This window comes from Pteropus medius, unplaced genomic scaffold (genome assembly GCF_902729225.1).
Source record: "Pteropus medius unplaced genomic scaffold, Ma_sr-lr_union100, whole genome shotgun sequence".
Lineage (NCBI taxonomy): Eukaryota > Metazoa > Chordata > Mammalia > Chiroptera > Pteropodidae > Pteropus > Pteropus medius.
Genome location: NW_024349800.1, coordinates 38,392,851 through 38,420,356, shown reverse-complemented (window position 1 = coordinate 38,420,356; position 27,506 = coordinate 38,392,851). Strand labels below are relative to the sequence as shown.

General features: G+C 41.1%; 1 protein-coding gene across 2 annotated transcripts in view; it reads right to left on the bottom strand.

Moving 5' to 3' along the window:
• The window catches only part of THADA (THADA armadillo repeat containing), a 279,803-nt gene that overhangs the window by 65,724 nt on the left and 186,573 nt on the right, over positions 1-27,506 (bottom strand). For both annotated transcript variants that reach the window (XM_039887287.1, XM_039887288.1), the window contains one exon: positions 20,602-20,717. In XM_039887287.1, coding sequence (XP_039743221.1) covers positions 20,602-20,717 — 116 coding nt within the window. The remainder of the gene's footprint in view (positions 1-20,601; positions 20,718-27,506) is intronic.

Below are 27,506 nucleotides of genomic sequence, written 5' to 3'. Positions count from 1 at the left end.
CCAGCTAAAAAACAAACACATGAAAGCATTAACAAACACTGGAGCAGACATTCCTTTCCCGGCAAATGGAATTTTTTCTTCTCTTAATAAGTGGAGTTAAATTTACTCTCTGATCCACATGCTGGAAAAAGTTAGTGGGCTCAGATTTAGGAGTCTAGATAAAAAAGAAAGAATGAAGACTTTCTTTTGAGAACAGCACTGAAGGTCCCTGGCTCTGAGCCTCAGTTCATACTGACCATGAAAAAGGCCCAAACCTCCTCGGTGTACTAATAATTCAGCACAAGTGGTAGAGACAGTAGAGAAAGATCTGGGTTTGAATCTTGGCTTTGCCGTTTATTATTTGTGACCTGAATCAGGTTCCTGACCTGTACAAAGGGAACTCCAATCACCTATGAGTGACTGTGGGCATTTGGTGTGGCAGAGCACACTAGATGCCCGCCTAGGTGCATGGTCATGGCAGAGGCTCCCTGAGTGTCCACTCCCTGCCTTACTCTGCCTCCAACATAAGATTAGGGAATGACACAGTGTTCTGGCTAGTGGATTTAATTTACTTGATTTCTAAAGCCATCCTTCTCATTCCCTGTAAATTAACAGTTACCATTTCCCTGAAGTTTATTCCCACTCCATCCTGAACTGCCCACAACCTAGGGCTGGCATATGTTCTAGCATGAAAAGCAAATCAGGTACTTTTGAGTTAAAACAAAACTGTCTTGTTTAAAGGTCTCTCTGTGCTGACCTGCCTCATTTCTGTCCCACTGACTGGCTTCACCTACAGTATCTGCTTGCTCCCTGGTACCTATCCTGCCAGTTTATATGTATATTTTCTGTTTGGCCTAATTTCATATTTGTACCTGGTTATTTTTTAAAATTAGCTTTAAAAAATAGGTAACACACGCACATGGTATAAAAACAATTCGAACGGTATACTGTACAAAAGGGCATGCAGTGAAAATTAAGTTCCTTTTCTACGCCTCCACCTTCTACCCATATTCTGGTCCCTGAGGCAACCATTATTACTCCTTTTTAGTATATCCTACTCATTTATAATCTATCTAGAGCTACCCACTTGTTTATTTTTACATAAATAGTTTACTATATATGGTAGGTCCTAACTTAACATTGTCAATAGGTTCTGTGACTTTAAGTGAAAGGACATATAAAGAAACAAATTTGAGCATAAGCTAATTGATATTAACAAGAGTTAATTTCCTACATCTCATCAACATTAACGAAATGATGTTGAATGAAATGACGTTATTTGAAGACCTGATATACTAAGTTCTGAGTTTTACTTTTTTTCACTAATATATTTTGACTATCATTTTATTAAAAACATGAAGATTTGCCTCATTTTAAAAAATGGTTGTAAACTGTTCCGTTTCATGAATGTACCAATGCCCTATTGAAATAATTCAGATGATTTAAGATACTTTGCTGAAAACAATGCTGTAATGAATATGTATGTACATCAGTATTGAGCACACAAATGAGTACTCAGAGGAGAAATTCCTAGAAGCTTAATTACTCTCCTCAGCACTCTGGCATCTTGGATCAAGATATTTGCACATTTAAATTTTTGACTGATTTTGTCAAGATGCTCTCCAATGAGACAGCACCAATTTACACTTTTACCAACAGTGTGTAAGAATTCTGGTTTCCTCACAACCTGGCCAACACAGTACATTATTAAACTCTACCTTCTGCCAAGATGATAAGTGAAAAACAGTATCTCATTGTTTTAATTCACAATTATTTTAAGTGTGGTTGAACATCATTTAATGTGCTTTTCAAAAAAGATACTTCAATTTCTTTTTCTGTGAACTACATTCAAATCCATGTCCATTATGTTGTTGGTCTTTTCCTTATTGATTTGTAGTAACTCTTTGTGTGTTAAGGAAATCTGTTCTTCGTCACATGTTTTACAAATATTTTTGTAGGTTACCATTCATCTTTCGACTTTATTTGTAATGTTATTTTGTAATTCAAAAATGTTTCTTTTATGTAATCAAGTATATTAATTTTTTATTTATGTCTCCTGGGTTTTATATCATGCTTACAAAGTCTAATCCTTCTCCAAGATTATATTTCCCATATTTCCTTTGAGTACTCTGCAGTTCCATTCTCTTTGTTGTCGTTTAAAACTTTTATCTATTTGAAAATCCCCCCCCACTCCACCAATCCTGCCCCTACCTTTTGTTTCTATCTAGTTTCTCCCAGGTCTCTCAATCATAACTTCTTATCCTCACTCTTTTACCCATTATAAATAGCTCATGGCCCATAAAAACTTATTCAATGTTATCATTCACAATTCTAGCATTCCCACTGTTTAACAGGTAGACCTTTCCCCTGCCAAAAAAGGGCCATTCAAGAAAGGAAGTGAGGGGGTTAATAAATCATCAGCTGTCTAGTATAGGGCTAAGTAAATGGCCTGCAGAGGGCAAACGGAATGCCCCCGGAGCATCCAGCTTGGAGCTAGGTGCTAGGAGGAGATGCACATGAGATGACTTCTGACCTCAGACAATGTTGCCTAGTTATAGAGACAAAAATAAAGTCAAACTGTGGGACAGGAATTAAGGAGATAAGAGAAAGAACGTATCAGGGTGGACTGGAGAAATGGAAAGGGTTTATGAAGATGTAATTCCAACTGGGCTGTGAAAGGTGGCTAAAACTTAGACGAAGTTGACAAAGAAAGGCATTTCGGAGGGGGCAATAGATATGGGAAGGAATTAGTTTGGCTTGTCTAGGGACCTGGGGAGACCAGAATGGGAAGATAAGAGAATGTGCCGAGAAGGCAGGAGCAAGAGGAAGGCAAGCCAGGCTTTCAGGACATGGTATACTTTGTGCTAACTGGGTGCTTCTTAGTGTAAAAGTGTACTGCCTGCTCCTACGAGGCCTCATAGAGTTATAGCTTCTCACCATGGATGTTTTCCTGTTGGTGAAGCCATAAAGGGAAGTTTTGGCAGAAGTGGTTTGACTTTCAAGTCTGATGAGGAGCCTACTTTCCATGAGATTTTTAGCTAAGTTAATATATATTTTTTTAAATTTCTAAATGAATACAGGAAAAACTGGCAACTTTAAAAGCCCCCTGCATCTTCTCGTGACCTGGTATAGGCTGGTGACCTGGCTGGCTTCTTGGGACACTTCGTGGACTACTCTGACTGCTCCTATAACTGTGAAGCTCTAGGCCAAGTCCGAGGTAGTCAACGAGATCATGGGAGGTTCCCTCAAATGCTGCTGCTTTTGATTCCAGGAAAAAGAGAGGATCTAGGCCACAAAGGAGTCCATCCATGGCTTCTCCTTTGAGACTGAGTCAGAGAAATTTTGGCTTGCAGCCCACTGTTCATGGCTCCACCCTTGAACACAGCCACAGCCGCAGCTACATAACATCCCTGTCTAGATTCAGAGTTGGGCTTCACTCTGAACTGGCTTCTAAGTCAGGAAAATAATTTTTTTCCCTTTCGTTTTCTCTGTTACTTGGTGTTTGTTCTGACTTGGAAATGGTACACTATGACTTCAGGGTGAGCCAGAGGTTTGTTCTCGGTCTGTCAAGCCACTTTGATGATGGGAATAAAATCTTGGGAGGAGCAAGCCAGCTGGACAGGAAATGAAGCCACAGAGTTTTGGTGGGCTTGGGGCTTTTTTCTACCCCCAAATGGAAAAACCCTGGCATAGGGCACAGTATAATGAAGATTTAAAGTGATTGAAAAAATCTGAAGTGGTCAGGGTCTAACAGATGGGCTTAAAAACAACATGAGAGCAGTTTTAGAAGGAGCAGCAGGAATCAGGTAGTACGAGGACTAAGGTTACATACATCAAATGAAACAAAGGGCTTGTTAAGAATTTTGCTCTCTTTTCCATTTTTTATCATTTGTCCCTTGACAAATATCTGCCCGAGAATCTGATTAATATGTTTCTGCCTTGGGAAATCTCTGAACTCCGTTAAACCTTCTGCCTTCACTCCTGGAAGTTGTGGGGAAGCAGAAGGCAAGGCAGAGAGAGTAGGGCTTCCCGGACATGGCCACAAAGGCGCTAGTGTCTAGAGGGCAGCGGGAGTTCTTGGGAAGGCTGTGATAAATTATCCTCTTCTCCTATCCCTTCTAGAATCCCAGAGGCTGCAGAGCTTTTTAACTGAGGCCCGTTCATTCAGAAAATATTTACTAAGAGGCTACTGAGAGCCAAGGATAGTGCCAGTGTTTGGAAATATGAAGAAGAAATGATTCAGTGACAGTCATTGCCCTCAAGGAACTTAGAGTCCTGAATAGTGTTTTTCAAACTGTAGGTTAGGACCTATTTTGTTGGTTATGAAATCAGCTAGTGGGTGGTGGTGACCAGCATAAAAAAAAAGAATGGAAGGAAGGAGGAAGGTTTGGGAGGAAGTAAGAGGAAGGAGACGGTGAGCTCGGAGAGGGAGGGAGGGGAAAATATAATCAGAGTGCATCAAAGCAATAAAGATAGTATTGTTTCCTTCACTGGTAAAGTTCTTGCCCAGAATGAATTTTTAATAAAATCTTTGATGTAAGGTATAAATAATTTATGATACAATAATTTTAAGTAAAATTATTGATTGATTTAACTCCTTTTTCTTTTCCAGGTAATAAGCCATCCTACATTATACTGAATGATATCAACAGGGTTATGCTTGGTATCCAAAATGATGGTGGATATGTTGAAAGAGAACATTCCTGAAATTAAATATGCTAAATCTTGAGTAAATTCCCTCTGTTGTATTTTTTTAATGACTGTTCATATCTTACATATCTTACATTGAAATTTTAATAATTTCAAACTGTGCACGATTTCATGAGTGCGTATATATACACACACACACGCCATTACACAATACACACACACATTCAGCACACAGATATACATTAGGTCCCATGTAAAACATATTTTTTGTTGTGAGTGGCTGTCAAAAAAGCCACTGGTTTCGAGGGAGAAACATATAACCAATCATACTAGAATATGATGGGTGCCCCAAAGGAGGTGTTGACCGTGAATATTAAAGATAGTGGAAGGGGGAACTGCTCGGTATACCTGGGTAAGCCAGGAAGTGACTTGGCAGAGAGCTGGAGAATGAGGAAGAGTCTGGAATACAGACCATGGGCAGAGTGACCTCAGCAGAGGAAGCACAGCATGTCCAAAGATTTAGGCACATGACATGTTTGGAGAACAAGAAGTGCAAAGGGGATGTGAGGGAGAAGAGCAGCAGGAAATGATAGAGGACGAGTGAAATGTCCCAAATAGGAGAGCTTAAGAATGACCTTTAATAACTCCCAAAACTCCGAAGGGTTGAAGTCTGCAGTGGGACCCATCAGCCCAAACCACACTGGAAAGCTGGGATTTCCAGTCACCAGTGTGAAGCCTTAGAGGGCTCCCTGGAAGAGACAGACAGTTCACTTTGGACACACTAAACTCTTCCTGAAGAATGCATTACCATTTTCAGAGGGCTAGAAACAGCTGTCCTGACTTTAGGCTGCTAGTGCCTGTGAAGGTCTCTAAGTCAACAGACTGCATCTGGACTTCAACAGAGTCAGGGTCTGTGGTCACACCAGTCCCCAGAGAACTAATCCTCTAGAATTCTGATTAGATACATGGCATAACTTTTAGATTTTCTAGAAACATTTACTGAGCACCATGGGAGATATCCTACTAGAAAAGGAAGAAGAGGACAAAGTTCTGGCTTTGCAGGGCTTATAGTCTTGTTGTGTGTGTGTCGGGGTGTGGGGGGGTGGGGGAGGTATGTGGAGAAAAACAAAATACTCAAAAACAATCAGAGAGAATGTCATTAAGAAGGGATCTGGAAACATGGAAGGATTTGACCAGTGAAAGGAAAAAAGGAATTCCAGGCAGGAGAATTTACTGGAGCAAAGATATAAAGGTGGGAACATGCTTGCCACATGCAGGGAAGAAAGCAGACCAGAAAATCAAATAGGTGGAGTGAACAAGCTTAATGGCTTAGAGTGACCTGGGGTCTCAAGTCCTAGTAGGGGCGAATCACAACCCATTGCAGGCTCTTCCTCTAATTGTGGGTCCGACATAGGCTCACTCCTACTCAGATCTCTTCTGTTCTCAAAAAGCACTTGCAGTCTTTTATCATGAGTGTGTGTGTATATCTATCTATCTATCTATCTATCTATCTATCTATCTATCTATCTATCTATCTATCTCAGAGCCAGAGGATATATAACGAAGCTATACATCTTGGGGACCACCCCCGGGCCCAAAATAGGCTGGAAAGAAAAGAACCGGAAAAAGAGAAAAGTGAGTGGGGAGTAAGAAGAGAGAAGGCAGGTGAGAAGTGGGGCAAGTGGAGAAGAGAAGGTTAATGGTAGTGAGGAAAGTGGTAGAAGAGGGAGAGGGGAAAAAAGTCTATGACATGTCCCCACATCCTGCCTTGATCCTCCTCCACTTGACAATGTCCAGCCACACCACGTCCTTTATTCAAAACACTTCAAAGTCTGTCCTCTAGGAAACCTACCCTGACTAACCATCAGAAAACAGCCTCCAAGGACAATCTGAATGGCTGATTTGACATGGATATTCTGTTGACCTTCCTTTGGTCTCCCAGAGATCCTGTTGGCCATCTTTGTAGTCCTAGGCAGTTCAAGTTTCTGTGATGGTGGCTGTCCGCAGACCAAATCCTGCTTCTCCTTACATTTGGTTATAAAAGGAAGAGCTGCTGCGGTTAGGAGCCAGGAGGTACTTTTTTGATGTAGGCCACATTAAGTCATATAAATGTGGAAGTGTAAATTAAAATAAAAAGAACCCCTCTCTCCCTTCTGATTTCCATTTTTACCACAGCCCCCAGCCAAGCAACCATCATATGGCATTCTTAGAGAAACAATAGAGGATTTGTTTAAACCAAGATGCCAAATGGTCATGAATTGCAGAATATATATTTTTAAACAAGTTATTTTCCCCCACTGTAACATCCAGAATTTAGATCTGCATACAAGGCCAGCTGGCAGCAGCATGCGGGGCCTGGCTGGCTACCCAGGACTGCTGGTTTACCTTGCCCTCCCCTGGGGCGGGGGAAGCGGGGAGGGTGACGGCAGAGCTGCATTCTTATGTTATGCTCCAACTTCTATCCAGCCTTTCTTGGTCTGGAGCTTTGCAAGTGTTTATACTCACAACCCACACATATAAGCTACTCCGGAGCCCTCCTACTTGGATTTTCCTTTTAAAGTGAAGCCATCTTCGTGCCCTGCTCTGGTGGCTGACCAATTTATAGGGAGTTCTTACTGAGTTGCCATGCACAAAGCGAGAGAAACATGAGCTGTGAGTCTACCCAGGAAGGAACCAAATGTCCCAGCCATGCACTACTGAGCATGAGGGGCTTCCCCTGGAAGAGCAGCTTTTGTTCCTGGGGGATGGAATCTGTGGAAACACAGGGTCTTAACCCCTTTACCAGGGTCCTGAGTAGGAACTCGGCATGGCCGAGGCAGTCTACAGAGGTGCTGGAGCAATTCTTAGGTCAGGGTCAAAGCCACGGCCACCTCTGCTTTCCCTGGGAATGCCACTGTTCAAGAGGAGGCCATGATCTCAATGCCAAGGCTCCGCCTTTTCCCTCCATTCGGGCTCACCTGCTTTCTCAGAGGGCCGCCCCCCTCATATTTTTCCATCTTTCTAGGAGGCATCTTTTTCTCATTAATGTACCAACACTCAAGTTACGTGCAGAGAATGAGGAAAAAGAGACCTTGTGTAGGGCTTGGGATTTGTTCAAAGCCCGGGGAAACCGTTTTAGAGGGTGTATGTTTTTTATTCTTTTTATGAGAGATGCATGTTTCCCCCCCTCTGTGACTTGTTTAAAAGCAAAGTTTAACATGCTTCCAGAGAAATTGCTGGTTAATAACTTAATAAGCTATATGCTAGGAATTATGGGAGCACACTAGTATCCAAGAGAACTTTTATTGTATAGTTTGGGGCTTGGAGGATATATAGCTTCAGTTTTTATATAAAGTACTAATAGAAGTCCCCTTTCTTTTCAAACCTTACTTTCTCCTTAGGATTACAGAAAAGGATAAATAAGTGAAGTGAATGAAAACTTCTAGAAGCTGCATGAGAAGTCTGTATGTAGATTACAAGGTGAGAATTTCTAACAGCATAATCAACAGAACTGGGCTAATGTGAACTTGGCAAAGTATACACTTGGAAATCAGCCCTGGCAATAATAATAACAATGATAATAATAATAATAAATATCAACTTCACTTTATTAAAAGTTTTACCTGAAAAAAAGATTCCTGTTTTATTTTTATAACATTCTTAAGAGAGAAGAAAAATATTATTATTTTTAAAAGGCATTATTATTCTCGCTTTTACAAATCCACGAAGTAGCTCATATAGCTCAAGTGACCTATCCAAGACCACAGCAAAAACCAAGAATAGAATCAAGGTTTTCTAGGCAAATTGTATCTCTGTGTCCCAAACACAATCAGATGAAAAGTGAGACACTATGACAAACAATCGGAATATTTTGGTTTGCAGCCACATGCTCTGGTGTTGTGTCCTAGTAGCCAGTCTGGTGAAACGCAAGGCTCCAAGCACAGCTGTTTCCATGAGGGCCAACATAAAGGTCTGTTTTTGACATGGCTGATCATGTTGATAAAACTTAATTATCTGACACGAGATAGTCCTATATTTGCTTAGCTCTTTAATACTTTTACACCCATTACTCACTGTGTCCTTCCCTGCCTTCGTTTATTTCACACTATCATTTCAGAGCTTCCCAGATAAATACTGAGGCACTTGAAAATTACAGGCCACGACCAGAACCCAGAACTGCTAACCTCGAGTATACTCTGCCTCTCCTCAACTTCAGTGAGGTGTGTTCGCAGGCTAGAGGCTTTTCAATTCACTAAGTGCCTCTCAAAGTGACCCTCCCTGTAGTCACCCAGGAGTAGAGAGCCGTGGGTTGCTGAAGGTCCCTTCTGGCTCAGGGAGGGAGCTCTGGAATAAGCTCTTGAAATGTGTGGGAAATGTTATTTCCAGAGGCCTGAAGGCCAGTCCATTGGCCAAGGAAGCCTGGGTATCACTGGCAGCTGAAGGGCAGGAAGGACAGTGAGGCTTTGGAGGGTCTCTCTCAAAGCTGCTCTCTTGGCCCATTCACGTTAAGACCAGGTCACATGGCCCACAAGCCCTCCTGGAGGCAGCCTGAAGGCTGGCCACACAGGGCAAACATACCAGGTCTAAGTCAGCTCAATCTGAGGGTGGAAAAGCAGGAGGCCAAGCAAGGCCTTCTGCCAGGTCCGTGTGTTGCCTGAAAGCTTATCCTCAGAGTTAATGACTTCAGTTAAAGCTACTGTCTCTAAAAGATCAGGCCTGAAAATCAGTTGTATGAACCAGGAGAATGAACTTATTTACATATTTGTTAGCATGATTTGTTGGTCACATCAAGCAGCAGTCAGTCTGCTAAGAGCGGATTTCTGAGGAAAGGGGATATAGAATAAAGATATGATGGCCAGAAAGACTAGAGCACAGGGAGGGCTGCTCTGGAGAGAGGGCTTGGGGCAGCCCAAAGGAATGGGGTTTTTCAGTATTTTCTTTAAGGATGATCAGACTGCAGTGGAGGCAGAAAGTGGGTCAGGAGGCAAAAAACAAATTTGCTATTTACGTCCCTAAGTTGGCCATCTTCAGAGCCAGCCACATTTGTCAGGCAGGAAGAAATCACGTTCCTTCTTGTATTTATTTTCCTCATCTACAAATACTGGTTTGGATTAGATCCTTGTTTTGAAGTGGGGAGTCAGAGTGTTCTTCTTAGTTTCTTTTGGGGCTCCCAATGAGTGAGAGGCCATGCGGGTGGGCTTCCAGGTCCCCGTCCCAGCTTGCACCATATTTCCTATCTCTTCTATCTTCAACATCTTGAACCTCCACTTAAGCTTCTGTTTAAAGAAAGGATTCCACTGGATTAGATGATCTCTAAATTCCCTTTCCTCCTATAAATTCTGTGGTTCTGTGGTCCTCTCAGCAATATTGAGAAGATATACCAAGTGGCTTCTCTATGCCCATTACTAGCTGTCCTGTCAGGCAACAGGGGCTTCCAAGTGACAAAGAGTCAGTGGACTGCTATTAGGGAGCTTTCGTTAACCACCAGGAAGGGCTGGAAAGATGTAATACACTCCTCAGTGTATCTCATGTGCATGGAGACAGCAGCCTATTTGCTAGTGTAAGCCTGAGCTTATTCACTTCCTCTTAACTCTTGGATCAAATCCAAATTCCTCTGCCTGACATTTAAGGCCTGCCACAACTGGTCTCTTATTGAATCTTGTACTGCTCTCCAAAACATACCACATCTTCTTGAGCTCTATCCCCTCTCTGGCCCAAAATATATCACATGCTTTCTCTACAGTATGACACTGCACATGTTGTCCATCATCTTGAAATACTCTTTATCCACCCTTTTGGTAGATCCGAATCACATCCATGCACTAAGACAACTCAAATACCTCCCTCCCCTAGAAAGCCTTCCCTGACTATCCAAGTCCAAGATATTTCCCGAATTCTTATGCTTATTATATGTACTACAGAATCAGAACTTCATTGTGAACGTCACTACGTCACTACTGGTTGTTTTGAAAGATAAGCCTTTTCAACTAGATCTGACCATAACAAAACTCTGCTAATAGAGATTCCATTATATATGACTAATGTGGTTCCTGCAAGCTGAGTACTATACTAAGATTCCTTCCTTTGTACTTGGGCAATGAGACTTTCACAATTTACTTAGCAACATAGGCTCTATATAGTGTAACCTTATCCACTGTCCAATCTAAGAAAATTAACCTTATCTAACAGTTAAATCTCACCAGGACTTTAAAGACGTCTCCCTCCTCTTGTAAGACTTCCTTGACATTCCACCCCCAAAAGCTGGCTCCTGTAACACATTCAGACCTCATTCCAGTATTTACCAAATTCCAACTTATTTACAGTTAATTAAATCTCTACTTATTTTATTTACTTGGTTTTTGAAATAGGGGCAATATCATTCATCTTTATGTTCTCCACCATGCCTGCTATATTGCTTTGTACTGTTTGTGAATCTGAATTGGTTCGAATTCATTGAGAATGGCTCAACGAAGGTAACCCAGTTGTTAATTTATCCAAAAGATGTCACATGCTAAAGGAAAAGAACCCCACTATATTAGAGTTTTACATAATATGGAAATGTGTTGAGGACACTGAAAGCCTGCACGTACTTGAAACCTGGACAGTGACAACATCGCCCAAGCAACTCCCCAATAAGCCCACAGCTACAAGCGTAGCAAGGCAGATATCTCTGAGTCCTTTATCGAACTAACTACCATCTCCAGGTTAGGTTGCAGATTTCTATATTCAAAAGTAGAAAGCATCAGCAGTTGGGGATTGAGTTATTGATGTACAGTTGCATAAAGGGGCTATTTTTATTTCTCGCTCCAGTATGAAGAAACTCTGATCTTGGGCAACTTGCTCAAAGGCTCAGTTTAATATAATGACAACTTCTGACTGCTCTTACCCAGGTAGTTTCCATAAGCTCAGCCTGTCAACAAGAAATACCTCATATATTCTCAAGCTTCACTTCTTCTCAAACAGCTTATTCCTTCAAGACTTGACATATTTTTAAAAGGAATATCTAATGAAGAAAATGTTTGGTACCTTGTCCATTGGTTTGGGTTAAAATATGTTAACTTAATGTCTCTCTCTGTTTTTAAAAAATACAAACAGGATCTCATCCTGAGATATCATGACCTTAAACATTCCTGAGAAGTCTGAAAGGGAAGCAAACAAATGTCAACAAGCTTGGGTCTAAAATACACCAACTTCATTTCTCTCATCATTCAAATATGCATGAAGCTCAAGGAGGTTTCCAATGGGCTGAGGAGGAGGATTAAAGAAGGGTCCGAACGAGAATCTCCCTCTCCGATAAAATCTGGGGGTTGGAAGAAAAGTCATTTTTAAAAAGGGGGTGGAGAGGAGTACTGGGAAAACTTTTATTTTGATAAAAAGAAGAAAAAGAAAGAGTGAAGAAGCAAACCAAAAGCAAAACCCAATCCCCAGCAATGCCTGGAAACTCACTATGTAACTAACCATCCCTGTTCAGACTTGCTTCCCTTAAAGTTTTGGCAGGAACCACAAATGATAGCCTTAAAATGCAACATGATCATCTGAATATTTTAATAATTCTTCTTGACTGGATTCATTTCAACAGCATGAGAGTGAAACAGCAACCTGCAGCTGTGGAAAAGGAACGAGGCCTCTAATTCAAGTATAGTAGTTACGAAAGAAGGACCTCTTCTTTTGGGTGGGGACCAGTCCAAGAGGCATGAGGGATTTGGGAAGGGTTAAGGCACAGTGGGAAAATGGAACCAAACTTAAACCCCATTATTTCTGCCTGGGAAGTGTAGTCTCTTGAGTGAATAAATCTGGTGGTTAGAAAATAAATGCTGTCTTCAGCTGTAAAGCAAAACAGAATCTTAAACCAGAACTTCTGCAGCCGGCCACAGGCCCCCCTGAGGCAGAATTGGGACTGCCACACAAAAGCAAGCCCAAGCTTTGTCTCTATAAGTGCATTTTCCTTATACAGTTATATCCACAGGCCCTCAGGGAGCATACTATTCAGCTTAGTGGAAGCAGTATGTAAGAGAGAAAATGGGGAGAAGAGATGAGAGTATGGATAAGGGGGAGGGCAGGGAAGAAGATGCGGGAGTGACTGGAAGTATGTGCACGAGGACGATGGAGGAGTAGATAAGGAGCACATGGAGGAGTGTATAGGGGGTATCAGGAGGCCCGAGGGAGAAGCTGTACAGAAAAGTGGATGGATCATGTAGTCAATAATTTTTACAAATAAGAACTACCTTGGGGTGACAAATCACTAGGTTTAGTACAAAGAGTAGATCTTCAACAGACACTAGCTCCCTCCACCATCTCTTTGTAAACCCCTACCCATCAACACTGTTTTATTCAAAAATTTATTTTCCAAGGTTGCTTTCCTTATAACCTTGGGACCTGTTCTTATATTCCTGAGAACCTATTTTTCTCACCAAAACATCAGACTGTTATTTTTCTAAATGATAAATACTCACTGCATGCCAACAAAGCATAGTCCTATCCCAGGGACTGAGGCCACTGGGATGGCTGCCCAGACCAGGGAGTGCGGACTCCCCATAGAGAGTACTGGTGCCATGCAGCCCCTTGGCACAGGTCATTCCAGGTGGATGGGAAAAGAATTCTGGGCTGATTCCTTCAGTAGACTCAGCCCTTCCTGTGGCTCCAAGCTCCAGTCAGAAGCCCCTGAGAAAGAGGGTGTGAAGGTGGAGTATTTCAAAGAGGAAGCTAGATGATCACAGTACCTGATACTCTGACCCTAGGCCCTCGAAATATGTACTATGTCCCAGAACCAGCAGCATCAGAATCACCTGAAAGCTTCTCAGGAACGCAGGATCTTAGGCCGCATGCCAGACCTACTGAGTGAAAGACTTCATTTTAGGAGATCCCCAGGTGATACATGTGCAAGCACTGTTCCAAAAGAATGCTTAAACTACCGCCAGCAAAAGTCTTGACATAAAACACTGGACACATGGAGGCAATGTGGTCCAGCAGAAAGAGCCCGATGAGCAGTGGGGAGCTAAGTCTTCAACAAATGCCAGTTTTTCTCAGGTAGGATCTTACCCCTAGTCAGCTGTGTGAAACGGACAAAACTCCCAAGTTTTCTGGGCTGCACTTCCCCACATATATGGGGATGGGAGTGGACTACAATAAACTTGATGATTCTTTCCAGTTCTAAAGTTCTAGATCAGTGATTCCGACAAGAAACCGTTTTGGTACCCTCTCTACACTGAAGTACTGGGTTTCAATAAACAGTGGCAGTATTTAACATAGCCTGACATCCAGCGGGGCTCAATAAGTATTTGCTGAATGAAGTGACATATGTATAGTCTATTCTATTTCAGCTGCACCTCAAAAACTGAAAATGTGCCATAACTTTCAGGACAGTTGACCACCCCAGAGTATCAGGTTTAAATGGCACTTTTGAGAGCAACCGACATAATTTAAAATATCTTGCTAGGGTGGTTTTTCAGTAATGAACCTCAGAAATTCACCCATATATGAAACAATGGCATGGTCTTTTAAAGTGGCACATCTGTGGAACTAAAATTTTAATGGTTGTATATTCCGAGTAGCAGGCTAGAGAAACAGTCATTCCATCTTTCTTGAATGAATCTTTGTCCTCGGAAGAATAATACAAGCGCCTTCTGGCACGACTGATACCATACCCAATGCTTATTCTTTATCCTCTCCCACAAGGAAATGGGAGACACCAAAGTGAGCAAGAAAACATCAGCAGCTCTCAATCTAATTGCATTTTAGAATTTCCTGCAGAGTTTTAAAAATACCAGTGCTTGGGCCACACCCTAAACCAAAAAAAAAAAAAAATCAGAAATTCTGGAGGTGGGGCCTGGCATCAGTAGGTTTTAAAACTTCTCTAGATGATTATAATAAGCAGCCATCAGTCAATCTGGTACTTAATAAATGTCAGTATCAAGGGTCACAAACTCCTCGTTCTGTGGGAACTCAGAAGGTAACCTAATGAGAAAAGTGGCTGGACAGGACAGTGATAAAGTACAGAAAGCATGGTCTCTCAAGAGAAGATGGCCAATACTTACCTCTGGCCCATTGTAGCCTTGTGGGAATTTGGCTTGGTGTTGCCAGATTTTTTTTTTAAGGTGGGAATCCTGATTTACTGTGAAATTTCCTAATTTTTAAATGCTAGCAACTAATTATACATACACATATATGTATATACATAATGCAGTGTGTGTGTGTGTGTGTGTGTGTGTGTGTGTGTGTGTGTATTTTTAAACCCTACTCAAGTCAAACAAGACACATCTATGGCCAATTTGATCCAGGTAAACTGCCAGTGTGACCCTTCTGGCTGAGAGTGCACAATATACCCAGGCCTGAGTAGTGCCCCATGGGCAGCCCAGGAGAAGACTGTTTATTAAGCTGATAAAATAAAACACTATAGTATGGCAGGTTCCAAGCTGAAATGCAGGAAGTAATAATTGAAAAAATATCTATATTCTTTTGACTTCTGTTAACTTGTGGCAAGCTGAAATGCTGACTAAACTGTGTGTCTTATACAAAGAGTTTGTCTCCCCAATTGTTTCACTGCAGAAAAATAGACTTTCTTATACTAGGGGAGATTTGAGAATAGTTAATAAAATAATATTTACCAATCTTTTAAACAGAACTCAGCACACAGAAGGCACCCAAAATGCAAAAACTTTCTTAACCTAATTTTAAAAATCTTGGTTAAAATATTGGTGGAGGTCTCCCATGCACTGTTGGTGGAAAGATGAACTGACATATCTCTTTTGGAAATCAATCTGGCAAGTTGTATATCAAGACTTTTAAAATTTTTCATATCCTCCTGATTAATTTATTCTACTTGTGGACATAAAACCTAAGGTAATAAATCATAGTCACACACAATCACATACAATCACACGCACACACACAATCACACGTAAAGATTTTCACTGGACATTAAAAAAATGAGAAACAAACTGAATGGCCAGCAATGGAGCAATAGTTAGGTAAACTTAATGACTGATTATTCAGGTGACAAAAATATGCTACCTTTAACAAATGTTTTTTCTAATTCAAAAACAGGAAAAGTATTTTACTTTTAGAGATGCATAGTGGGAGATAATTAGGAAGAAATTAGGGAGAAAGGCAAAGAAATAATTATCATATAAAGTCAAGACGATGCCAACGATAACTGAAAAAAACTCATTGAATTGTACAATGTAAATACAAGCAACTAATTGTCTATTATATTTCAATAAAGCTGGGGGGGAGACAAAAACAAACAAACAAACAAAAAAAGTCAAAACCCTGATAACCCCAGAGAAATGATAAGGTATGAAGAGTTTTTAAAAAATATTTGTCATTAAAATTGTGATAAAATATACATAATTAAAAATTTACCATCTTAACCATTTAAGTGTGCAGCTCAGTACTGCTAATCACATTCATACTTGTATACAATCTTCAGAACTTTTTCCATCTTGTAATACTAAAACTCTATATCCATTAAACATTAATTCCTCATCCCTTCCTCCCTCATCCCCAGGCCCCGGCACCACTATTCCACTGTCTGCCTCTATGGACTTGATGACTCTAGGTACCTCAAATAAGTGGAGTCATACAGAATTTGTCCTTTTGTGACTGGCTTATTTCATTTAGCATAATGTCCTCAAGGGTCATCCATGTTGTAACATGTGTTAGAATTTCCTCTCTTTTTAAGGCTGAATAATATTCCATTATCCATGTATGTCACATTTTGTTTATCCATTTATCCATCAACAGACACTGGGTTACTTCTAACTTGTGACTCTGCTTTCAACTCATTTGGATATATACCCAGAAGTGGAATTACTAGCTCTTGTGGTAATTCTATTTTTAATTTTTTGAGGAAATGCCATACTATTTTCCAGTGACTACTATACCATATAGTTTTTAATAATAACAAATGCTTTCATGATAGTTAAGCAAAAAAAGTGAGCTATAACATATATACTGTATAACCTCAACTACATTAAAAAAAAAAGAAAAAAAAATGAAGTAACTACATACATAAAATTGTTAACCAATAGCAGAGGTTTCCATTGGATGTTGGTAAGATTAGACCTGTATTCTCTTCCAAATTTTATACTTGACTAATTTTCTATGATAAGTATATACTACACAATCAAGAAAAAAAGTGAAAAAAATTCCGTAGGATACATTTTTCTTCCTGGTCATCACATAGTTCATTGTACTTAGTCTGAAAGTCCATGTAGTTCAACACATTTACTAAAAGGAGAACAGAGACACACACAGACGCAGACAGACACACACACACAGACGCAGACAGACAGACAGACAGACACACACACACGCACACACGCACACACGCTTATCTTTTCCTTTTATACCAAAGGAAACACTACATAACCAAATTGATTTCTGAAAAATTTTAAACCTAATATAATAATTTTCACAATTAGAGTAAATAAATCTTTTCTCCTCTTAGTCCTATGACAGGGCTTTAAAAAAGTCCTTCCTATTCAAGCAGGGCCCATGATCTGGCTGGGATAAAGGAGCTGGACCTGCAAATAGCAAGGGTGGCAGACAGGGCCACAGTCAGGGACTGAGCTGATTTCCCTTTCGTGGCACCCACAGTCACCCTCTCCAGGCCAGCAGCTGACCCCTCTATCTCACTCAGTTTCTGGCCTGGTTCAACTTCGTTTTCAGGAGTTGGTAAACTACCTTTGCACCATGAATTGAAGAGGGAGGGGTGGAGGAAAAAGGGGAAGGAAAGGACTTGAAGGATTAATGAGCTGATTTCTATAAAGGCTTTGACATCTTGGAATGAAAAGCGGACTGTAAGAGTAGAAACCCAGTCCTCTACCCAGGCCATGTTGCCAGCTGGCCATTCATCACCAAAAATTCCCCAACAACTCCACGGCTATTGCTTAATCACCTCATATAAATCCCTATTAATCTTGCAAAGTCAAAACACAAATATATGACAAAAGTCTTTATTTTATGTGCCCTAATTTCAGGGTCAAATTTTAAAAAACTGATCGGTTATCCAGTGTCTCCAATGAACTTAAAAAAAAAAACCCAAAACTTTCTTTGGGAATAAAAGGACAAATAAATGACACTCTCACTAATGTTTTTGTACTTACTGGACTGAATGAACTCAGGCTAATGGTCAAATAAACTGTAGAAGGAAAAAGGTGTTGGTGCTAAAATTTGAACCAATATATAATTTTTTTGCAATAACATTAATGTTTCATAGCTTATACTTAAAAGATACAGAAAGTCCTTAGTAAGCACAAAGGAACATTTATTCCTCTTTCATGTGTAAATTATTAAGGACATAAAGGAGCCTCTTCAGCAGTAGAATTTGGAATTCTGTGCATTTTAACATCTTTCATGGGAAAGGCAGGTGAGAATGTGAAGACAGGAGTCGGCTTTGAGAAGGGCCCACTAAGATCCAGAATGGGCTCACGTGAGCCTGGAGATATTAGTGCAGACAAACTCCTGCAGCAACACTCTCAGAAGACCTCAGGGACAGGGCGGGTGTGTGACAGGCCTCAGCTTCAACACTTACATCCACTTCTACACTTACCTATTCAGGAACCTCAAGGTTATTGTGTCAACAATGTGAATAATACAGAAAAACTGATCCATGGCTTTGGAATGCATTGTGCTCAGGCAGTGCTGTTTTCCTCCCAAACTTTATTTTAGGCTCTGAACACATCCTGATTAAAATGATAAAAGTGTGCTGAGGAGCAAGAGGAAGCCTGGTGTTAGGAACCATCTACAGACCACACACAAAGTGTAAAGTTCACACTTGGATAATAAAGTGTTGACTGCCCTGGAAACATAAAAAGTGGCTTTCCTGGACTCTCAGCAAGGAAGGTAGAAACTCAGCGAATTGCAGTGATTCATACCTTTGTTTTCCAGGGCTGGAAAGACATGGAGAAAAATCAGAGATGGTGGGTGGGGGTGATGATGAAAAGCCTGATTAAAAAACTGCAATAGGAACCACAGAAAAGGTTAAAAGAGGCGAGGATGACTTCTCCAGCTGAAGCGGAGGGTTATGGCAGCTTTGTCATCCATCTCAGGCACTGCACAACATTGAAGGGCAATTCAGACGGCTGGCCTGTTACTTAATCTCCTCTTTCCCATACAAACAGAAGAAATGGCTCATGAAACCAGTGGATGGTGATTTCCTATGAGATTCATGAATGGGTAATGCCTTCGTTATAGCACTTTTAAGAACAGTAGATTTAGGATTCTGTCTTGGGGCAGTCCTGGCTGAAAGCAGGGGTTTCAACAGCATGGTTTCTGGAGAGACTTGAATACCTGATCCCTAGAAATAATAGTTGGAGGACCTGGCCTACAAATTGGTAAGCAGATGAGAGTGTATATGTCATCATAATTCCATTATCCTGGAAAAGGCATCTTGGGGGGAAGTCGTTTAAAAGCCACACAGAAGGCAAATGTTAATAAGTCATGGAAGCAGTTTAGGGTCAATCAATTCCTACTCTTCATGTAAAAGAGCGAAAACAAAAATTGGACTAAAAATGAGAGATTAACCATCACTTCATTGGCATTTCAGACTCTAGAGAATTTCTCCATCAATATCCCTGCCCAAAGCTATAGGTGCTTAGACAAAATGGAGACTTACATATCCACACACTGAGAAATCCTTCACTGGCTCCCTTTCTCCTAAAAGTTTCCTTCGGGAGTCTTCACTGTATATCCTCCAAGTATTCCCTCGGCCTAATTTTCTGCCAATGTATCTTATACTTTAGGTCCCAGTACAGTTCTCCACACTCACTATGACATTTCATAATGCCATGTCTTTGCCTATGACATTACCTGAGCCTGGAATGCCCTTCCCCGCCCTGGCCGCTTGGCAAAATTTTACTCATCTCTTGAAGGCTGGTTCAGTGTTGGCCTTCCCCTGCCCCTCTGCACTACTTCTGCACTTACTACATACATTTGTTATTACACTTACCATAACGGATGAAAATTCTTCATTTACGCATCTTTCTTATCTCCTAGATAGTAGCTCCTTGAAGCCAGGACTAATTCTTCTATATTTGCATCCTTACATCTCCTGACACAAAGGAGATGTTGCCTGTGCTCAACAATGCTTTGTTGAATTTCACTGACCTTCGGGCCTCATGCTGCCCATCCCTTGGTTGCTATATACGGTGGGGAGTGCAACATAAGTGAACGAAAGCACATTTTTTGAAAAATTTAAAAAAGGCCTCTATGTTAGATAACCTATATAACTGATTCTTAATCAAACGCAACATACTACAGCACGGAATGTGGTAGCATGTGGCCGCCTACTGGAGCTACCCTGCTGGAACTTCCAGAGGCCGCTCCGGGGGCCTGCAGTAATGCTGCCCTACCACTGTCCGAGGCCTGTAACATGATTTTGGATGGTGTTACAGAGGGGACTTCTTATGTAGTAAATGAGAAATTCTTTCACTCCATCTTTCACATAGGAAATGTTCTAAATTCTAGAATAAACAAATGGCGAGGTTGAAAAAAATAAATGTATCCACCCTTCTTTGCCTTGCTTATTCAAGTTACTCTACTACCTACTTAAAATGGCAACTTCCACGTCTTCTTGCTATTCAGACCCTATTTGTCTCTCAGTGTCTACTCTAGTCTTACACCAATCTCTATCTCTGAGTTGCCCCAGCAAGTAAGAGTTTGTATCACATGATTTAGTCAATTACTGCTCTCATTGTTATACTATCTAACACAGGGTTGAGCACATAGCAGGTATTAATAAAAACAAGCTGATTGGTAGACAGATAAAAAGCCATATTACATGCCCCCGAGCCACACGGCAGTTTTAGAAAAATTGTCCAGAAAATATTTTTCTTTCTTTACCACAATCCAACGTTGTAAAAAAGATAAATACCTCAATAAGTTTAGAAAACTCATGCCAATGACGTTTAAAACTCCCACAACGAGAAACGGCAATTCTCCAATGTATTCCTAACCCTGATAACTCCTTGCCTATGAGGGGTTTTCACATACCTCTTGGCCAGCCAGACTTTGGCTTTGGTACAAGCTGCAACGTCAGCCAGCTCCTGCTGAAAGTATGCATTCATTCTGTATCTGGAGTCTGAGAAGGCTTGTAACAAATGAAAAACCTAAACCAGAAAAGAGAAAAAGCAATATCCTGCTGTGAAAATATATTTTTCCTAAATGCAAGTTCCTCCCTTTTAGGTTTCCTCAAAATATTCCCCTCAAAGAAAATAGACACCTGCAGAATGTGGCTCTGGTCTCTTTGCAAAAAGTATGTTAGTTTTGGAGGATGTAGCAAGTGGCAAGAAACCTACGTCCCTAACCCATATCTGTGCTCTGGGTTCTGTGCACAGTATGCCTCCCCCCACCCAAAAAGTGACTACTTTTGTGATTTTTGAATGATTGTGAATAGACAATCATTCAGTACAAAAGGTTCTTAGTTACAAATAACCTATAAATTTATTTTAGCAAAGAAATGCAAACATCTTTCGTTATGTTAGCAGTCTCATATAAAAAATGTACCTTTTAAAGTCAAAATCTGAGAGTCTAAACTGGTTTACATGTCTGGGTTTATCAGAACAGGCTTGGCTAAAGAAGCAGATTACAATGATGCTTACCTCTGCAAATACTGGACAGAAATATTTGTAAACTATTTAATTTTTTTTAGCATATCTTCTCTGTCTCTGAGATAGAGGCAGCAATGCAGACATTTTCTTACTCTTACATGACATTATATATTATAATTAAGCAGAGAAAGACAAATCCTGTTGTATCTACAGAATAAAGGGCACAGAAACACGACACAGACCATGTGCAAATGTATGTGTGTGTCCATGTACGTGTGTCTTGGATTCACACTCAGATATGACATCAACAAAGCCTTTGTAAGGACTATACACCTGTAGTAGAGAAAAGAAAGTGGACAGGGTGTAGATGAGACCCTCTGACCTTAGCTAACGACAAAGAAAAAGATGTCCGAGAAATCCTTCAGTCACTCTTGTCTAAACAGAAGAGAGGACGTGGGTAGAGCAAAGCAAGTGCAGACAAACACACTGAGAACTCTGAAAGTTTGTTTTAATCATCAGTTTGTTTTCTTTCTCTATTGCATCCTTCACTAGAGCTGTGGAGGATTCTTTCTAAGCAGTAAGATGCAACTCTCTTTTTCTCCTGTGAAGGAAGGGCATAACTGAAAGTTAAATATGGGAATAAGAGGAAAAGCAAGAGGCCAAGTTAAAGAGACCCAGAGTCATCAGACCTTAAACAGGTGTGCATGGCCAGGTTTTCTTGGGTCAGATATCTGCAATTATCAATGATAAATATATGCCGAGCATCTTTTGTTCAGAGAATCAAAAGAAATTTTGGTTAACTTACTATATGTAACTATTTTTTTTCTAAACAGAAGTAATTGTACAGGAGAATACATACATGTCCCGATGTAGAAACTGAAAATGCTTTCTCTAATAATGCATCTGTATTTTAGAAGCAACAGATCAAATATCACTACTTTACCACACCCCCACAGGGACCCAAATTGCCCGTCGTGAAGTCTGGAGAAATGGGTCTGGCTGGGGCTTCTGTTCTTATGTGGTGACTGCCAGGGTGAAAAAAAAAAAGCCTCCCTCTGCCTGAATCCCCACTAGCCTGAAAGAGTTGGCAACGTTACTGGGCCTCACTTTACTTTCTCCACAGCTGCACAAAACCAACCACCGGGGCTTTTCATGGTGTCACAGGATTGTAATTAATCAGCAGACACCAGCAAAATACATGACTTTGGAATTTACTTGTAAAGAAAGCTGTGAGATTTTCAAATGCCTCTCATTTAGAAGTAATCACTTCAAAAATAACTCCTGATGGATGTTTAAACTTAGTCCTATATTTGCTCACCTTACTTGGCAAAAACAAGGCTGTTTTTGAAACGCTTGGTAGCTCTGGTTTATGAAAATCAGCCTACAGGTCCATCAATTCTGTCACCTTGGGTACAAACCACACAACAATTGTGATTCTGGTTATTCACCAGGAACGGAGAACTAAGAGAGTGGTCAGACTCAGGCGTGGGGCAGTTTGGAAACAGCCTATAATACAGGGCTGCACTGAACCAACACAGAGAAACCAAAGCTGCCAGAACTGAAGACGATGACTAACTAAATGCACATGAGAACTGTAAGAAGTTTAGTGTCATTTTTGGTGTCCCAAATTTGCAGTAGGATTCAGATATTTGGTCCACAAATATTTATTAAACAACTGTCACTACCAGGTACTGTCGTAGGAGCTGCAGCAGAGAACAAATAAAGTCCTTGCTTTCCTGCAGCTTATATTCTAGTCATGGATAAACAAAATCAAGAGCTTGCCTGTCTCTGGCTGGAATTTATAACCTACAAGGTGGCATCACCAACACCTTCCTCTGAGGCTTGACCTCGTCCTCTATCAAGTCCACTGCATAGCAGGAATTCAACTTCTGTTCACTGAATCGATGTTGATATTTGGTGCCTCTTACATTAACTCTGCCTTTAGGACACATGCCCATGGGTTTGGGGGAGCTGCTGTATGTGCCAGCTCTTCCTGGGAGTGGAGACACAGAGCTGAGTGTCACTGCACTCCTCACTCCAGAGGATTTCTAATCCAGTGGGGAAAGCAGGAAGGCTAGATCAGTGGTGAGAATGCAGCCCTATGAGAGAGAACGGGAAGAACGCCAACTCTACAGCCAGGTGGACATGGGTGTAAACCCAGTTACTCTCAGTGGGGATTTGAGCAACTTACTTAACTTCTGTTTCCCCACAGTAAACAGTGTATAATAACATGTATCTTAGAGGATTATAGAGAGATTTAAAAGAATATATAGTCCTTGGCACATACTAGGCATCTGAAAAAAAAATGTTAGTTCTCGTCCTTTTTATCTGCTCCCTCCCTTCCAGCCCCGATTCCAGAAATAAACAGAGAAGGCTTTGCAGAAAGAGTGATATTCATATTTGGCTTTGAAAAGAATCTTGCCAAAATTGGGAGAACAATATATAAACAGAGAAAACGAAATTATAAAAAAAATTTTAAGGGGTATTAAAATATTGGTATTCCCAACAAAAAGAGTAAGCCTTAATGCAAACTATGGATTTTAGTTAACAATAATTTGTCAGTATTGGTTCACTAATTGTAACAAACGTACCACTCTAATGCAAGGTATTAATTATAGGCAAAAATTAGGGAGAGGGAGCTGTGAGGAAGGGAATATATGGGGATTCTCTGTACTACCTGTACCACCTGCTCAGATTTTCTGTAAACCTAAAATTGTTCTAAAAAGAGCTACTAATTAAAAGAAAATATTGGGATTGCTCAGGGGACAGTAAGCAGTTGCATATGTCGAGAACACAGCCAGGGTGCGTGTAGGGGTAGGAGACGCGGTTGCAGAGGTAGTTGGGTCAGATGGAGAAGGATCTTAAATGCAACATCGAGGAATGTGTATTCTGTTCTGCAGACAGCAAACATCTCTTTAGAGAGAGAACCCTGTGTGATCAGCTCTGCAATTTGGAAAGAAAAGGCCAGGGCAGTGTAGAGTCTGGATTAGAAGGGGCAGGATGACCAAGACTACTGCACCGGTCTAGGCAAGAGGCGTGGGAGTCAAAACCAGAGGCTGAAAACCAAGAGCCTCTGGGCCAAAAGTGGCTGCAGATGTTTTATTTGGCCTACACAATATTTTTAAACTGTCAATTATAAACCGGGAGATTTTACATCAAAATGTTCCCAATTTTCAACTTCTTTTGAAAAATCAGAAGATCTGGCCATCCGGGGCCCACGGTGCTGCAGAGCACAGTCACGTGGCTGGGGCCGAGCAGTAGCAGCTGGCCCCTGAGATCAGAAACGCACGCTCAGGTTCACCACTGTCCCCACTTCTGCCTAGTACTCACGGCCACTAAGGTGGGATATCAATGTCACTTCTAACTGCTCTCATGCTGCTTCTTTTATTATTTTTTTTTAACTTATGGACCATCAAAAGGAAAATAAAATATTTACTGAACCCAAATCTCTATCAAAAGTTTGAAAACGAAGGATGGACCAAGAGGGCTGCATGGTTATATCCATACCCCTTTGTTCACTTACTTGCCTGGCATAGATAAGACTCTGAATTGTGACACCCCCACCCCACCCCAATCTAAATGATAGCAACAGTGAATGAAGGGGAAAGACTACATTTTGGAGGCTGAAGAGGCAGGACTTGGCAACTGCTTTAGACATGGAGTTGAGTCAGGAAAAAGATGCTTAACTCAGGCAGCTGGTGATTGAGGGCCATCCTTCAAGACAGGATCACAAGAGAATATATAGCACATTTGGGAATGAGAGAGGGGGACTTAATGAATTTGGTTAGGAATATCCAGTGACGACTGCTCTAGTTAGGGTAATACGTTGTACAAACCAGGAATTCTTTGGAGAGTGAAAAGGAGCTCTATTAATAATCACGCTGGGACAAACTGGGGCAGCTGGTTACCTGTAGCTATAGCAGGCCGCTTCGAAAAGCTTGGAGTGGATTTAGAGGTATCTTCAGCAAAAAACAAAAACAAACAAAACAAAACCCAGGAGAAAACTTTGTTGACTTAAGACAGTCGTGATCCAGTCAGAAAGAGACCAAAATCACATAGGTAACAACCAAGTGCACACCAATGGCATCACTGAGGACTACCCTGGGCTTGGGACTGCTGAGAGATGAGCAGTTATTCCCTGTCCTGAGGAGGGGGTGGTCTGGAAGCCGCCGAGAGTGGGCTAAATGCCTTGCCCTGAGATGCAAGCCTAAATGAAACTCTGGGAGTCTGGAGAACCTGGAAGTAGTTATCCTCTGCCCACCCCCATCCTCACTCTAAACACGGAGAGACTCAGGGGAGCCCCCAACCATCTGTGTAAAGCATGGCCATTTGGGCAGCTTTGAATCTTAAAAGCAACTCCACAGAGCAAATGTAATGTTCTTTGAATAAATGCCACAGGCCTAAAAAGACTCATGAGGCAGATCCCTGAAAAAACTTACACTGCACTAGTAAAATATGTCTGGTTTATGCTGCTGGACTAAAATAGTGACTTGTGTTAGACAAGATCAAGATGATAGATGGCTGTTTGGGAACGCAATGCTGAGATGGGTTTTCCTCTTCACCAAGCATGGCTTCCAGGCAATTCTCCCCCTTATAAAATCAACAGCAGCTGAGCTCCAGAAACCAGCAGGATCCAGCAATAACAGGGTCAGGTCAGGCAGGCCATGAAAAAGGACAACTCCAATAAGAAAAAATACGTTCATTTCAGAGGTCAGATATAAATAGATGAATGTATCGTAATCGTGAATTATCCCAAACTCCTAAGATCAACAGATCCATCCACTTTTGCAACTGTATTTTCTTAAAAGTAGATTCTATTCTTCGTTTGCAGCATGCAGACAGTGGGTGGACACTCTTGCCCTATCATATTCAACCAAGTATAAAACTTCTGCATCTGCCATTTTGCCTAGCCTTCTCCCCAAGTTGCTCCGATCCCCACAGTTAAGTCAGAGCCACATTTTTCCTAGCTCAGTGTTTACACAGGATTTTATTTCGGCTGGTAAAACATCTGTATTTTTTCAGGGACTTAAATAAATGATCTATGCCGGGAATGTACAGTATAGGGTGATGTCAGGCCCCCTTTTTTTCTCGACTCACTGGGCAGAACAGGCAAACATTGTTTCAGCCTGTCTTTGGGAATGTGAATATTTATCCTGTCGACTTAATTCATACAAACAGAACTAAAGGCAGGCAGGCAGAAGTATTTTATGGCTTTAAGTCAGACTGAAGGGGGGATGGTAGGGGATGGCTGAGGGAAGAATCTAAACTTTCTAGTTCACAGAAACATGCCTAATCATCATAACTGCTGGGGAAATGGATGCAAGCAAAAAATTATTTAAAAGGCAGATTGTGTGTGTGTGTGTGTGTGTGTGTGAGAGAGAGAGAGAGAGAGAAGAGAAGAGAGAGAGAGAGAGAGAGATGGGAAAGCACGAGAGAGGACTTTTCAAACTTACATGTATTTTCTATTCATTAAAACGCAGTTTAGGAATTAATTGTTTTCTACTTCAGGCATATTCATCTTACCCCCAACTAGACGACAGTCTTCTCAGGAGGGTCCCTCTTACCTCTGACTTCCACAGTGCAGGGCATAGTGCTTGCTGGACACATGTACCTACCTAGGTCATCTATACAGAGAGCTCAACATATTCTTTTTTACCATCAGCCCAACTATTACCAGCCTTGGAGGGTCAGTGTGGACTGCAGGCATAAACCTGGGATACTTAAGCTAGTCAACCAGGGCATCTTGCAAGAAAGGACTTAGTGGGCCTGTGCCACCCACAGTTACCCACCAGTCTGACCCCTTGCTACAAGGCAGGCCAGGAAGCATTCAATTAGTTACTTCCCAAACTTCAACCTGTTTATTAGAAGAGAATACATCGTTAGGAAGGTCTTGGTAAGTTCCTAAAAGGTGATACTTGGCTATGTTGTGTTGTTGCTACCAGGAAAAGGACATCAATTACAAAATATAATTACTTCCTAGATGGCTCTGGCTTGGAGAAGAGAATCACAGGAAATAGTCCCTAGATAACAAAAGGAATATAATGTACAAAAACACAGAGTCTGTAGGAACCTGAAAATTTACATTGTGTCTCAAATGTATTCCCTTCTTTCTATTAACACCCCCACACTGTTCTAGCTCAGGAACCAAAACACTTTACACCTAGATGATGAAAACAACTTGACTGACTGGTCTTTGCCTCCAAATCTTAATTTGCATATGGCTACAGGGAAATTTTCTTAAAGCCAAGCTCTGATCATATTACTCCCAAATTCAAAATCCCACAATGATTTGCAATCTTCTAAAGAATTTGCTGGGCAGTGAAGGCTCAACCTACCTTTCCAGTTTTA